Genomic DNA, 15,738 nt, shown 5'->3' with positions numbered 1-15,738 from the left:
TCTGGCATTTCTGGCATGTCTGGTTCTTGTTTGACAGTCACATTGTCATGTACAGTTTTCCTGATTTTACTTTCCTCGAGAAGTTTCACAGTTTCAAGAGTCATTGCATTGAATGCAGAACATTTCTCCTCCTTGAATGAATGGCCCTGTTTTGAAACGGGGATCTAGGAGTGCACTTTTCACAAGGGTGTTCTTCACTTTATCATCACTGTATCTGTGACTCAAGTCACCTGAAATAGCTCTCTTCACAGATTTGATGAATTCACTGTCATCAGGCTTTAAGGCAAGAGTGTGATCAAGAAGTTGTCTCTGAAGTGGAAGGATAATGGAGACTGTTGGCACTTTCTCCTCGCACAGAGCCACTGTGGCAACTTTCAGAGGCTGTAGAACTGTTAGTAGATCCTCAGCCTGGGTGATGTCTCTGTCAGAGAGGAATGATTCGTCCGCTTTACCCCGCAACTCCTTTGAAGTCATGGCAGCGATGACAGCTGGCTGTTGTTCTAGGTATCGTTCAGTCATTTCAACAGCAGAATTCCACCGAGTAGGGCAATCATTAATCAATTTATGATTGGGAAGATTCAGTTGCTTTTGTTTCTGCTTCAAAACTGCAGCTGCAGTCGTACTCCTATGGAAAAAGGACACCATTCTCCTCATTCTGGCTAACAGCTATGAAACTGATGCTATCTTCAGAGCTTTACTGCATGCAAGGTTAAGGGTATGTGCAAAGCAAGTGATGTGGTGATCAAAGTGAGCCTCTCTTGCCGCTACAAACATGTTGGCTGCATTGTCAGTGACGAGTGATGGCATTGTAACAGTGGCCAGCTTCCACTCCTCAATAGCATCAACAAGAATGGCTGCAATATTCTGGCCTGTGTGTGACTCAGGTAGAGCTCTTGTCTGAAAGAGTTAAAATCTGTTTTATATCAGTCACAATTACACAAATAAATTATTTGTTGAACATGTTCCAAACATTGAAAATATATATCAGAAAATAAACATAGATACCATATCATTTCACACCACATAAAATGCAACACAGAAATGTCAAGAAAATTTAAATTGTTTTCATTAAAATGTATTTTCAAGAGAACATCCACTATCATTGAGATAATAAATATAATGCTTACATTGTGGTGTGCAAATAATTTGACAATATTTCATAATTTCTATGAGAAAGCAATAAATACCTGAAGTACAAAATTTCTGATGCGCCAGCAATTGTCAATATGGCAGCTTGTCACTGTTATGTAAGATTCAGTGGCCCGGCTGGTCCAGCCATCTGTAGTTAGAGAAATGTGATCAGCCTGTTCTAACTCCTGCATCACAGTGTTCTTGACATTGTCATACAATTTCGGGAAAGCCATGTCTGAAAAATGCTGTCTGGACGGTAGAATATATGTAGGGTCCAACACCTCGATCATATTCCTAAATCCATCAATCGACACAACACTGAATGGACGAAGGTTCTTTATGATAAATTCCAAAATCGCATCAGTAATGTTCTTCGCTCGATGAGAGTTCGATGGCATCTTCTTCGTGAAAGATGACTGTAGTGTCGACTGCCTAAATGAAACCGGGTGTGATGTTCGTCTGCCACGTGTTGTTTCGAAGTCGGTCTCTCCATGTTTGCGTCGGAGATGATCTGAAAGGTTGGTCGTGTTTCCACAGTATTTGATAATAGTGCCACACTTTCGGCATCCTACTCGTTTCTTATTCAGCGTATCATTCTCTTTTACAAAGCCAAAAGACCTCCAAACACTTGACTTTCCACTCAAATTAGTCACAAACTCAGGGATTCCCCCTTCCCCCGCCATTTTGAAAGTGCGGTTGCTAAGCACCAAGGGCAGTGAACTCTAATATCCCTCTCGGCTGCGGTCGCAAGCATGGTTATGATTGGATTGTACTCACACGCTTGATACGGTAAAAAAAAATCGAAACTATCGATATTAGCAGCTAATATCGATACTATTGATCGGGAACTGAACATTCAATCGATTTATTGAACTATTGCGCCTACCGATAGCAATAAATCGATATTTCGATCTATCGTGACACCCCTAATGAAAACCCCCATCCAGTTGATGAGAAGTACTTCTTTGTTGCGGAGTCATCACTATACAGTTTGCTAAAGAACTGCAAGATATGCGACAGTATGAATGTTTCTGTTAACATTCACAAGCTTGTTGGAACCATGGTTCAAGTTGAAATAGTCTGTGGTCGGCGATGGTGGTCAAGTCAACATCAAGATGGACAGATGCCATTAGGTAACCTCATGCTGGCCTCTGGTATTATGCTGTCAGGCAGCAGTGCAGCTAAGGTGATCCACCTGTTCCAGTGCTAGAAAATGCCTGTTTCACCAGCCAGACTTACTGCAATTTGCAAAGCTGCTATGTCGTGCCTTCAATTCATGACATGTGGCCCAAATACCAAGACATACTACTTGAGCACTTGGCAGGAAAAGCTGTGGTTGTTGGTGCAGATGCAAGGTGTGACTCACCTGGTCACTAACCTGGTCACTCTGCTAAATATGGATCCTACACCCTGATGGACTTGGACCAAAAACTCATACTGGATATTCAATTGGTGCAGGTAACCGCAATATATTGTTTTTTTAATTGTAGTCATTTTGTTCATTAGGTCAATGAGCCTTAAATATTAGCTTCTATCTCTTTAAATTACTCGTTTGAACTTATCCCATTTATAAATGCAGCTCAAGTAAGGCAATTAACTGAAGAAGTTTGAAGGAATTTACTTGCCATTGACAGTTAAAAATAAATTTAACCTAGGAGTCTTTTACTTGCAAGTTTGATGACAAGTTTTTCAATATTTTTGCTACACTTACCATGTCTATTTTTATGTCAGAGCAATGAGGTAAAGAGTTCTTGCAACATGGAACTGGCTGGTCTGAAGAGGGCAATTTCACTGCTAGAAGTGCAAGGCTGCCACATCGCAAAACTGGTCACCGATCTCCATGTAGTAGTATAGGTAATAGGGGTTCTGGACCACTCCCACTGGAGCCAGATTTATATATCTATACTGCTACTACAGATGGAATTTTTTATGTCAAAATGGATGATGCGATTCAACGATCATCATGAGTTTAAGTTAAATTGGCTCTAGCTCACCACCACCTGTAGTCAATCAATGCTTCTATGATATAAATTTTTATAGGTAATAGGGGTTCTGGACCACTTCCACTGGAGCCAGATTTATATACCTATACTGCTACTACAGGGGGAATTTTATATGCAAAAATGATGATGTGATACAACGATCGTCATAAGATTCAGCTAAATTGACTCTAGCTCACCACCACCTGGAGTGAATCATTGATACCATTAGTACAAAAACGATAGTCATGAGACTAAACTAAATTGTAATGAAAATATTCTCTATTATTTTTACTAATATGTATACCATTATTTTTAACAAAGTGATATTCAACATTTTTACTAAGTTCTTCGTTCATTTTACTAGGAGACCAGACTATATACTCTTCTTGGTAATTGGAAAGAAACAATTGATGACCGTATTTGGTTGGTTTGACATCACTGATATAATATATACCTTGTGGTAATTCTCTCCATTTGATATTTTTGTCCCTGAGCATAAATGTTTCGATAGCTTTTTCGAGTTCTTCCTTTGTTGGTTTGTAATTCTCCATTATTATATACTTACGTAAGCATTCTTCTAAATGTGATCTAATGATAGGAAGCAATCTATTTTTAATCTCCAACCAGTTCTTTGGTTTTGGCATGGAATAATTGACGTGCTTGTTGTCTCCCCTGTTCTATGAACTTTTTTTTCTCATCTTCGCTAATACCACTGGTCTTACGAGAATTTGATCGAATCTCCTGCTTCACTGCGTTGTATTTGGTGAGTTCTGACTGCACTAAATGAAACTCCTCCTCGGATATCTTACAATCAGCCATTGCTGTCGAAATATGATCCTCAATGCTGTTCAACTTTGCTTCGGCGAGTATCCGAATATTATCGTGTTTTAATGCTTTCTTTTGCAACCTATGAGAAATGAATTTTATCGCTATTCCTGCCAGTCCTGAGACTCCGGACGCTATTTCCATGCCAAGTACGATAGGCGCGGCGATTATAGTTGATAATAAACCAACACCGGCTACACCGAGTCCCATGCCAGCTGTTACAAGTGCAGTGTCAACTCCGTCGAGAGCATTCACGGCTCTGCAATACTTTTTATACAATCCAAGTCTAAACTCCCTCTCCTTCTCTATTGGATGTTTTATGTCGCTTATTTAATGTAATCGAAATCCATCAACAGTATCCATCTTTTCAGATGCCTCATCGAGCGCCAGATATAAACTCATAGTGTATATTACAATATATACAATAGTCTTTAATTGGTCTTGCTTAAATGTTTTGAGAGTATACATCAACCTTATCAAATGAATATTATACGGCATGAATATCTCAGTAAAAGAAATACTACCACTTTTAATAATTTGGACCCCCTCAAGGGTTGCAACGGGTGATGCTCCAATATGAATAATACTGTGCACAACGTTGACGCTCGTGTTTCTTTAGCCATTTAATCGATAGGCCTGGTAATATTTCGAAGGCATTTTCCAGTGCATCTCCGAACAAGACTTTAATAATAAGCGTAGAAATATTAGGTATTGCACTCAAGTTCTGTTTAATATCATTGAATTCAGTAACCAAATTTAAACTAACATTTTTTACTGCCGGACGACTATATAACATATGATCTGGGTTTTCTGGCAGAGGGGTAACTAACACACTTTTTCGTTTTGAGTGAGTGAGTGAGTTAATAGTTAACGTCACATCGGCAGTATTTCAGCCATATCGTGACGAGAACTGACATAAAATACAAATATTTGAATGGAATAAATATCTGTCATCGAAGGACAGTAAAAATAACTAGAGTATCACAGTTTTGATTTTAAAACTAGTTGAGAACATTAAAAAGAATACATTTTCAATCAACAATACAATATAAAAATGGGCTATAGATCACCAGCAACCAAAGTTGGGCCACCTTACTGGGGACCGTGGGGACTTACAATACTTTTGCTACCTGCACGACTCCCCAGCAGGATTTACACCATCCCTTCAGCCGCTGGTGATTATATGCAATTTAGCCAACACTTAAAATAAACAAATATTCTACGTCTAAAACTGTGGCAAGAATAAATGTACTTTGAATGATGTGGTCTTACATATCCTCTCAGGGGGACAATAATTTTACGTTACTTCAACCCCCTTCAAGGATACAGCCAATAACAATCTCAGTCATCAAATTTATTTTACCAATTATAAAAACTATATTATATACAAAACATATCAATCAAAATTTATGTAACAATTCAATTTCTTTTAAAAAGTCAATAATTAAATGAGCATTGATACTAAAAAGATCCTTTAAGGATGAAACTTTGAAATATTTATCCCTTGTGATGGAAAAATCAACACAATCAAGCAGGACATGCTTGACGGTGATTCTCTCATCACAAGGGATGCAAAATGGAGGATCTTGACCATTTAAAATTTATTCGTGGGTATACCTACTATGGCCAATACGACATCGTCGCATAATGACCTCTTCAAATCTGGACTGACAACCCAAGTAGGTGTAACCGATGTTTGGTGTAATTTCATGTAATTTATTAATACCTACTTGGGTGTCCCACTTCTTTTCCATTAGATCTCGGATGTACGATCTAATCAAGGGTTTAAGATCACTGTAGGGGATTAGAAGTGGTGTCACAGATTTGTTGAGTGCTGCTTTTGCAGCAGCATCAGCCATTGTGTTACCAACGATTCCAACATGGCTGGGTAACCAACAGAGAGCGATGTCGTATGGGCCAGTAGCGAGAACATTATACAATTCGACAATTTCGAGTAAAAGTGGATGTGTACTGGACATGTTATGAATAGCCTGAAGACACAAAAGAGAGTCTGAAAATATTATGAACTGCTTATGCTTAGGTTGATTTTTAATGTATTTAAGATCTGTTAAGATGGCGTGTGATTCTGCCGTGAAAATTGAACTGTCATGTGGCAACCTGAACGATATTGTTCTGGATCCAATGATAGTAGCGCTAGCAACTGCGTCACCATCCTTGGATCCATCTGTAAAAATAGATTGGTATGTATCATATTTAGTTCTCAGTTGATGGTATTCTTGTTGATAAATTAGTGGATTAGTTTGAGATTTCTTTAGTTGTGTGAGTGTCAGGTCTACCTCTGGCTTTATCAGTTGCCAAGGAGGTGAAGACAGAAGGCGGTAAGGAGAAATATTTTCAAGGTGTAAATTTGCATCAGAAATTGCAGTTTTCAACCTTATTCCAAGAGGGGGAATAAGAGAAGATTTCTTTTGGTAGAGGTCCTCATATAGGGGGTGAAAAACGCAATCATATGCAGGGTTTGACTGATTTGAAGATAATTTGGTAATGTACTGTAAAGATAATTTTAGACGTCTGAGTTTTAGTGATGGTTCATCAGCCTCTACATATAAACTGTTAATGGGAGAAGTTCTGAAGGATCCAAGGCAGAGCCGTAGTCCTTGGTGATGTATAGAATCCAGAATTTTTAGATTGCTTTTGCATGCACCCCCATAAACGATGGAGCCATAATCCAGTTTTGAACGTATGAGAGATCTATATAGTTGGAGGAGGGTCTTCTGATCACCTCCCCACTTTGAATTGGAAACGACTTTTAACAAATTGAGTGCCTTCAGGCATTTAGCTTTAAGGTATTTGATATGGGGTTTAAATGTCAAATGGCTATCAAAAATAAGTCCCAGGAATTTGGCTGCCTTTACAATTTTGATAGGTGTGCCATCCAAATACAGTACAGGGTCTTGATGTGGTTTATATTTGCGACAAAAATGTATACAATTTGTCTTGGCTTTAGAAAATTTAAAGCCATTTTCAAGTGACCATCTTTGAATTTTATTAAGACATAACTGCAGTTGTCTTTCAATTGAATGCATATTTTTACCAAGACAAGATATGTTAAAATCATCCACGAAAAGCGACCCATCTATGGAATCATTTAAGACCTTAGACAGGCTATTTATCTTAATACTAAATAGTGTAACAGACAAGATACTGCCTTGTGGGACACCCTGATCCTGATTATAATCAGGGTTGAGCCCACGCGGACTTGAAATTGTCTGTCAGTTAAAAATTTGGATATAAATTGAGGCAAACGGCCTCTCAATCCAAAATCGTGTAAGTCCTTTAAAATACCATGTTTCCATGTAGTGTCATATGCTTTTTCGAGATCGAAAAAGATAGACACTGCATATTGTTTGTTTATTATGGCATTTTTAACAAATGATTCTAAACGTACTAAATGATCAATTGTACTTCTATTTTTACGGAAACCACATTGAATATTTGTAATTAGGTTATTGGTTTCTAAGTACCAAACTAGTCGATTATTGATCATGCGTTCCATGGTTTTGCAAACGCAGCTGGTCAATGAAATTGGACGATAATTTGAAGGATCAGTATGATCACGTCCTGGCTTAGGTATTGGAACAATAATAGCATCTCGCCATGAGGATGGAAATTCACCTGATGTCCAGATTTCATCAAAAGTTAGTAGAAGGGTTTCTAAACAGGAGTTGATAATGTATATTATCAGCTCCTGTAGCAGTATCGTGTGCTTGTCCAAGAGCAGTATGAAGCTCATGGATTGAAAATATTTCGTTATAATCTTCCCCATTATCTGATTTGAAATTTATGATTTTCGTTTCTTGCAGTTTTTGGTATTTTTGGAATTTACAAAGTTTATTTGCAATTTCCGATTTATCAGTCAATAGTTCGTCTCCATTTTTAAGGTGATGTATGCTAGATTTAGAACCTTTACCTTTAATTTTCTGGATCATGTTCCATACCTTAGACATGGGCGTACGAGAATTTATCTTGGAAACATAATTTTGCCAAGATTGGCGTTTATTTTGTTTAAACGTACGTCTGGCTTTAGCATTTAAAATTTAAAATTTATTCAAATTATGTACCATGGGATGGCGACGGAAGTAGTGTTCAGCCTTTTTCCGTGCCTTCCTAGCTTGTTTGCAGTCATCGTTAAACCATGGTTTACGAATGTGAGGATTAGTAGAGGACTTAGGAATACAGTCATCAGCGATTTTGTTTAATTCATCAGAAAATAATTGTACAGGGTCAGTAGCATCAAGAAACAGATCAGGTTGTAACTTTTTGGATGCAAGTATTTCGAATAAAGGCCAGTTAGCCTTAGTAAAGTTCCATCTTGTTGAAGGAGGAACATCGGGAGGTAAGACGGGTTTTAAAATGGTTGGGAAATGATCACTTCCACAGAGGTCTTCATGGACGGACCATTCAAATTTGTTTAATAATTCAGAATCTGTTACTGACAAATCGAGAGCAGAGTAGGTACCTGTACCGGGATGCAGATACGTATTTGAACCATCATTATGGATACACAAATCGTTGCTGGAAATGAAATCTTCCAAAAGTTTCCCCTTGTTATTAGTCTGAACACTACCCCAAAGTGGATTGTGTCCATTTAAATCGCCCATGATAATACAGGGCTTTGGGAGTTGATCATAGAGAGCTTGAAGTTCAGACTGTCGGAGAGAAGAAGATGGTGGAATATAGAGCGAGCACAATGTAAACACAATGTGCAGAGTCACAAGGACTGCAACAGCTTGAAGGGGGGTTGCAAGATGGACGGGGCTATGGATAACACCTTGTTTTATTAAGATTGAAGAGCCCCCAGTGGCCTTTGCACCAGGAGGTGAAAATACATTGTAGGAGGAATAACCTCGTATATCAAATGTGTCAGTTTCTTTGTAGTATGTTTCTTGTAAACATAATGCTGATGGTTTAAAATCTTGAATTAAGAGTTGTAAATCGTTACAATTATTCCTAAGTCCTCCACTGTATTAAATGTGATGATTGAGTCACGGTGGCTCAATTGGTGAATGCTCACGAGAATGTGAGGAAGAAGAACCCCTTCTGGTCTCTGGAGATGGGGTGACATCCATGTCAAGAGCATCAAAGGGGTTGTTGAGAAAAACCTCTGAAGACGAGGATTTCAAAGTAGTTTGTTTTCTGTTTAATTTTTTTCTTTCTTTTCTTGTCAGAGTAACAACGGCAGAGTCGATAGTAGCTGGTTCTACAGCCTCTGGATCTTTAGCAACAGACTCCACACCAGCTTCAGCAGTCAAAGGTTCGGATGGGCTTACTGTTTGAGTGGAAGATGTATTTGAAGTAACTACAGAAGATATGTTAACAGGTTGATCGGATGTAATCCATGTCAAATCTGTCTGGATAGAAATGGATGTTTGTGTAGGATTTGGAGGAGTAGCGATAGCTACAGCAGCAGAATATGTTCTGGTTAGTGGAGTTTGTGGAGATTGATTTTCAATGAGCTTCTTAGCCTCGTAAAACGAGATATTGTTCTCATGTTTGAGCTTCAGGATTTTTGTCTGTTTTTGCCATTCAGGACATAACTTTGATGAAGCCAGATGTTTTCCTTTGCAGTTGGCACATTTCACTTCAGCCGTGCAGTCGGTGTTGTCATGGCCTTCGCCACAGCGCTGACAGACTACAGAGTGATTGCAAAATTTAGAACCATGTCCAAACTTTTGGCACTTGAAACATCGGAGTGGATTGGGGACATACACCTCCACTCCGATGTTGAGATAACCAGCTTTGATTGACTTAGGAAGGGCCGAAAGAGCAAAGGTAAGCAGATAAGTGTTTGACGGGATGATGTCACCGTCTCTCGATTTCATAGTAAAACGCTTAACTGCTGTTACCCCTTGAGTTGTCAGTTCATCAGTAATTTCCTGCTCTGACATGTCGGACAGGCAGCGAGCTCTGTCTCGAACAATGCCTCGGCAAGAATTCAAGGTTTTGTGGACGGACACAGCAACCTCAATATTTGCGAATGTAGTTACAGACAAAAGATTCAGAGATTGCTGTCTCCGTGAACACTCAACAAGAAGAGAGCCACTGCGAAGACGTGTAACATTGTTCACTTCTCCGCAAATTCCTAAAATAGCTTTGGAAATGGCGAATGGATTTAGCTTAATAGGTTGTTTTTTAGCTGCCTCAATCACAATAAAACGGGACCAGGAATCTAAGCCACGAGATAATTGTTCACTTTGATCAATGTCATCAAGATCGACATGTCTTCGTTTTGAACGGGTTGAACCAGGGTTTTGGTGTGACATGGTGAAATATAGTAATTCAGCACCCCTGCTCCCCACCCACCATGGAGTGCTACAAAAAGCGATGTTTTGTTGTACCGGAACTCCAACATGCAAACACCAGGGATACAGGGATGATATACTCCAGCAAGTATGACGCAAATAGCAATATTTATATACCAAATTAAATGCCAGGCTGGTTTGGCCCATGACAAGTAATCGGATACATACTGAATTTGGAGGTCAACATCACCAGATTGGCCCATGAGCCACCACCTTCTGGCATAAGACTCTAGGCAAACTTTTACATAATAATTTGGGAAGTCAAACATGTACATGACCAAGACCAAATAATACATTTATAAAAAATCACATTTGTGCAAACACAATATTATGCACAGGGCCTGGCATGACCAGCCGATTGATAAGACCGGGCCCATCCTACCACCTGTCTAGGTGAAGTCAGGGTCAAAGTGGTGTGTTGGGCAAAAGGAACACTGGTTCCTGGCTCCCGTGCCCTCAACCACCAGAATCCCTTCCTCCACCGACACAGGGAAGCAACCCACGGCAAACAGGTTGCCCAATTCGGTCGCCTTTTACGACCAGCAATGGGGTGCTGTGGACAAATTCTACCCCGAGTCCACACGGGGGAAGAGCTATTAGCGTTACCCAGCACTCACCACGAGGAGGTTGCTCTTCACGAGTGCCTTTTCGTTTTGATGGGATATAAGCCGCGAGTACGATCCCACTATTTATAATCTTAGTTATATTATGTGCCTTACCCGTCATCACATACGGTGGGGTAATGACGATATTCAGTAGCCACTCGATGTTTGCTTCAACCATAGTCCATTTATTATCATCGTTGTGAGTAAGATTGTACGAAGTGTTTTTAAGGAGTCTACTAACGTCGACATCGCTTAAATCTCCTAGATTACCTGTGAATGTAACTTCTTTCTGCTTGTATACATTATCTTGTAAGTGTAAAGCGTATAACTTACCATCGGTACCGGGTTTACCAAATCCTTCTGTGTCTCCGAGATCGGAAAGCGCAATTGTATTACATTGTCTGAGCGTTCCAGGGCCTGATGAATCAACCATTATTTATAATATGGAGTGTTACACTTAAGTATCCTATATGTACAGGTTGGTGTTTTACATCTAATACAGAAATTTTGAGGTCTGAAATAATACCATGCTTTAATTTTTTATATTGTAATGTTGAGAAAGATTCCGTTCTACCACTATTGTATTTTTCATCTTTCACTGGAATAGATCTGAGTAGAGTTGAAGGACTTTCTAGTTGAATATTATCCGTCGTACTGATTTGATCAAGATGGATGCACAACACTTTATAGGGAACTAAATCGGGTAATTTAACTCCCTGTGTTGTTATGTTGGGTTGTATTAATCCTTCGCGTGCATATCCAAGTGTAATTGCTAAGTTCTCGTAAAGAATTATAACCTTTTCTCCAGTGCTTAAAAACAGTATCCCATTCGACTCATTGTGTGTGAAACTAATTCCATTAGGCTTAAAAATTTCATCATTGAGTGAGCATACGCTGTAATACCCATCAGGTAAGATAATGTATTTGTCAATAACATTGCCATCTAATATATGTATCTTATTATTATTTCTCACAGCATTTATATTGGTCCACCGCGGGTAATACATTACATCGCATAGGGCGACTTCAAGTTGACCATCCGAGTTATCGATAGTATGAAGCAGTTGAATAGACTGACCATTTGTTATTCCCATGAGTGTAACATACATATTAAATATACAATGATTCTATATTATAACTTAAATATGAAATCAACTAATCAGTCGATTTTAGTAAGTGCCTCTGGTGCTAAGTTTTTTGTTGAATTCCCTGATATCTTTGAAAATACAGGTTCACGGCAACTAGTGATAAAATGGTGCACGATTGGTTTCACAATCCGATGCAATTTTGGCAGAATCAGTTAAACTTTGACATATGGTGTGCCACAACGGGATGTGGTGTATCACTTTATGCCCCAGGATTTGAACTAAATAAGTCTGTTTTATCATTTCACGTGTATTATCAGATTAGACGTACAAATGTATACTTAAAGAAATTAATGCCCCATTACCGCAGGATCGAGCATGGATGGAAACAAATAATCAGTACAATAGGTTCGCGTATGAACGTATTTGCCAGGAATTTAATATTTCTACGAGTAAAGATTGGCGTATTAAAGGAATTAACCATGGTCTAGGTGTTCCGTCCAGCGGACAAAAACTGTTAAAGAAGAAAGCGATGATTTAGTTAAAAAAACTAATCAACCATTCAATCCATTTAAGTTGTTACAGAAAAACAATCTTTTTGTCAAAGTTATTCCATGAACCAGATAAAAGTGAACAAAAAATGTTTTCTGTTAAGAAAACAGAATACACTGACATTGAAAAATGCCTAGACAAGAATTTGGGCAAACAGAAACATGAACAATTTGAATGTTTAGAGAAGAAGTCAAATGTTGTTGAAGGTTCTAGAGTTTATCACGGTGTTCATAGAGGGACACCTCCCATCACAACTAGTCACGAGCTAGGGGTAGATATGTGGAAACAACTCAGAAGAGTTTCCGTACCTACATTTAATGGTGACATTAAAATGTATGAGAATTGGAAAGCAGCATTCTTAGCCTGTATAGACATGGCACCAGCAACACCTCAATACAAACTGTTACAGTTAAGACAATGTCTTACCGGAGAAGCACTGAAAGTTATTCAGAGCTTAGGTCATAGTGCGGCTGCATATGACATAGCGTTAGAACGTCTTGAGCGCAAATATGGTGGCCAAAGACGTAACATGGCTATAAAGTTAGAAGAGATAACAAAGTTCAAACCAATTAGACCTGGTAATGCTAGAGATTTAGAGAAGTTTTCAGACTTGTTTTATATTTTAGTGGCAAACCTTAGAGAATCGGACAAGTTAGAAGAATTGGGGGATGGCACGTTATATTCACAATTACTTAAGAAATTAACATAATTCAAAGTAATACAATATCAGAGGTGGATATTTGAGAACCAGAGACAGGAATCTGTTGAAGTCCTCAGAGAATGGGTTTTGCAGGAAGCAGAATTTCAGGTCATTGCTACTGAAGTCATCAATGGGGTGTCTGAAAAGCAAAAATCACATGAACGTAAATCATCAGGTAAAGATGGTACCTTCTTTGGCAATCGCCAGAACAGAGATCGTAAACGTCAGTGTCAAATGTGTCCGGGTGCAAGTCATAACATTTGGACTTGCACTAAATTCAAAGCCCTGAGCGTTGCTAGAAGGTGGGATGTTGCAAAGACGTTTTATCTTTGCTTCCGTTGCTTGGGCTCTAACCACTGGTAAGAGCTGCACTAGGTTTACTGACTGTGGTATAAATGGTTGTCCCGCAAATCACAATCGCTTACTTCACAATGGTGATAAAATCAGGGATATTGCAGACAGTCCAAAGGTGAGTAGGCCCCCACATTCAGAAGATAACACACAAACCACCACTATGTCGACTACTCAATGTGACATGCCTTACACAGCACTGAGAACTGTTCCAGTAGTTCTTAAACATGGTCGTCGCAGGATAACAGTCAATGCTCTTTTAGATGATGCAAGTACGCAGACATATATAAACGAAGATGTAGCTGCGGAACTTTGATTGCAAGGCCATTATCAGAAAGTATCGGTCAATGTTCTGAATGGTAGAAAGAGTTTTGAATCAATGACTGTTGATTTTGGACTAGAAAGCATTGATGGTTCTGTTGATATATCAAAGTCGCCTTTTACAACGAAAAAGGTTACAGGAAAAATGCAAGTTGTCGATTGGAAAAAACATTGTGAAAAATGGAAACATTTGAATGGGATAAAATTTCCAAAACTTGGTTCTCGTTCTGTGGTAGATATTCTATTAGGTATTGACTACCTTGACCTTCATCGTTCTTATGAAGAGGTATGTGGTTGTCAAGGAGAACCTGTTGCAAGGCTGTCTCCACTCGGATGGACATGCATAGGACATGTTCCTGGGGTTGGTGAATATGAGACACATTTTGCAAGTACATTTTTCACTGATAACAATGAAAGAGAATTACAGAATCTGAACGTTTTAGTGAACAAGTTCTGGGAAGTAGAAAACTTTTCATGTGGCCCAATGAATGAATTCAATAATGGTGAATTGGCTGCAATTGAAATTGTAAGAAAGACACTTCAGTACAACCAGATAACTATAACATGGCTTTCAATCGTCTTCTTAGCACTGAGAAGAAGTTGTCCAAGGACAAACAGATTGCTGATGCTTATGGTTCTGTTCTAGATCAGTATTTGCAGAAAGGATAAATTCGAAAGGTGTCCTCTGCAGAGGTACGAAATAGTAAATGGTTTCCACCTCATTTTCCAGTTGTACGTCCAGATAGGACTACAACAAAAGTGGGGCGGTCGGGTAGCCTAGTGGTTAAAGCGTTCGCTCATCACGCCGAAGACCCGGGTTCGATTCCCGACATGGGTACAATGTGTGAAGCCCATTTCTGGTGTCCCCCGCCGTGATATTGCTGGAATATTGCTAAAAGCGGCGTAAAATCATACTCACTCACTCACTCACTACAACAAAAGTACGTATGGTTTTTGATGCTTCTGCAAAGTGTCAGGGAGTTTCACTCAATGAGATTTCTGTGGAGATCCATGAATTCAAATGAGAACCCACAGGTGTTTGAGTTTAACAGAGTGGTGTTTGGTTTAAACTGTTCACCATTCTTAGCCCAATACATTACTCAAGAACATGCAAAAGAACATCAACATGATTTTCCACTTGCTGCTGAGACTGTAGCAAACTTCACATATATGGATGATAGTATGGATTCGGTGGAAGATGACATGACTTAGGTAGAGTTGTATGATCAATTGACTGAGCTATGGCGCATGGCAGGCATGCACGCCAGAAAATGGCTCTCAAATTCGGTGGATGTCCTTGATGGAATTCCGTCAGAATCCAGGGCACAGAAGGTCAACATAAACAAGAATGAGTTCAATGAAAACACTAGGCCTTATGTGGATAGCAAATGATGATGAGTTTAGTTTTTGTATGAATGTTCCTGAGAACATTGTGAGAATCACAAAAAGAATATTTCTCAGAGAAATTGCAAGGATCTTTGATCCGCTTGGATTCCTGACACCTTTCACCATTAAAGGGAAAATGAAGATTCAAGAGATGTGGATAGCAGGTTTCAGTTGGGATGAAGAAATCGATCCTGATCTGAAAATTAGAACTTTGAAATGGTTAGCTGAAGTTGAAGAGCTATGTCATGTACGAGATCCACGGTGCTTGAGAATGAAATCTGAAATAGAAAGCAAAACATTTCATGCATTTGCAGATGCATCACAAGATGCATATGGGGCAGCAATATATGCCGTCTATATCTACCAAAGTGGGGAAGTGTCGAGTCGGTTAGTTACGTCCAAAAGCAGGGTTGCTCCTCTTCTTCCAAGAATGGAACTCATGGCGGCAATCCTTGGTGTCAAGTTGTTTGTTGCTTC

General features: G+C 39.1%; 2 protein-coding genes across 4 annotated transcripts in view; one reads left to right on the top strand and one right to left on the bottom strand.

Annotated features, from left to right (window-relative positions):
- Positions 1-2,368: 2,368 nt before the first annotated feature.
- LOC124124714 overlaps positions 2,369-15,738 on the top strand; it is a 29,814-nt gene continuing 16,444 nt past the window's right edge. Inside the window, exons 1-3 of one of the 3 annotated variants that reach the window (XM_048384118.1) lie at positions 2,369-2,985; positions 9,128-9,213; positions 9,528-9,731. The gene's annotated coding sequence lies outside the window, so the exon portion shown is untranslated. Of the gene's footprint in view, positions 2,986-7,769; positions 9,732-15,738 lie in introns of those variants that run through there. The other 2 variants (XM_048384117.1, XM_048384119.1) reach the window with 2 other exon arrangements.
- LOC125373272 lies at positions 8,945-10,222 on the bottom strand. The gene has a single exon (XM_048384270.1). The coding sequence runs from the start codon at positions 10,220-10,222 to the stop codon at positions 8,945-8,947; it is 1,278 nt and encodes a 425-aa protein (XP_048240227.1).

This window comes from Haliotis rufescens, unplaced genomic scaffold (assembly GCF_023055435.1).
Source record: "Haliotis rufescens isolate VD_foot unplaced genomic scaffold, xgHalRufe1.0.p SCAF_5, whole genome shotgun sequence".
Taxonomy (NCBI): domain Eukaryota; kingdom Metazoa; phylum Mollusca; class Gastropoda; order Lepetellida; family Haliotidae; genus Haliotis; species Haliotis rufescens.
This window is presented reverse-complemented; position numbering and strand designations above follow the sequence as displayed.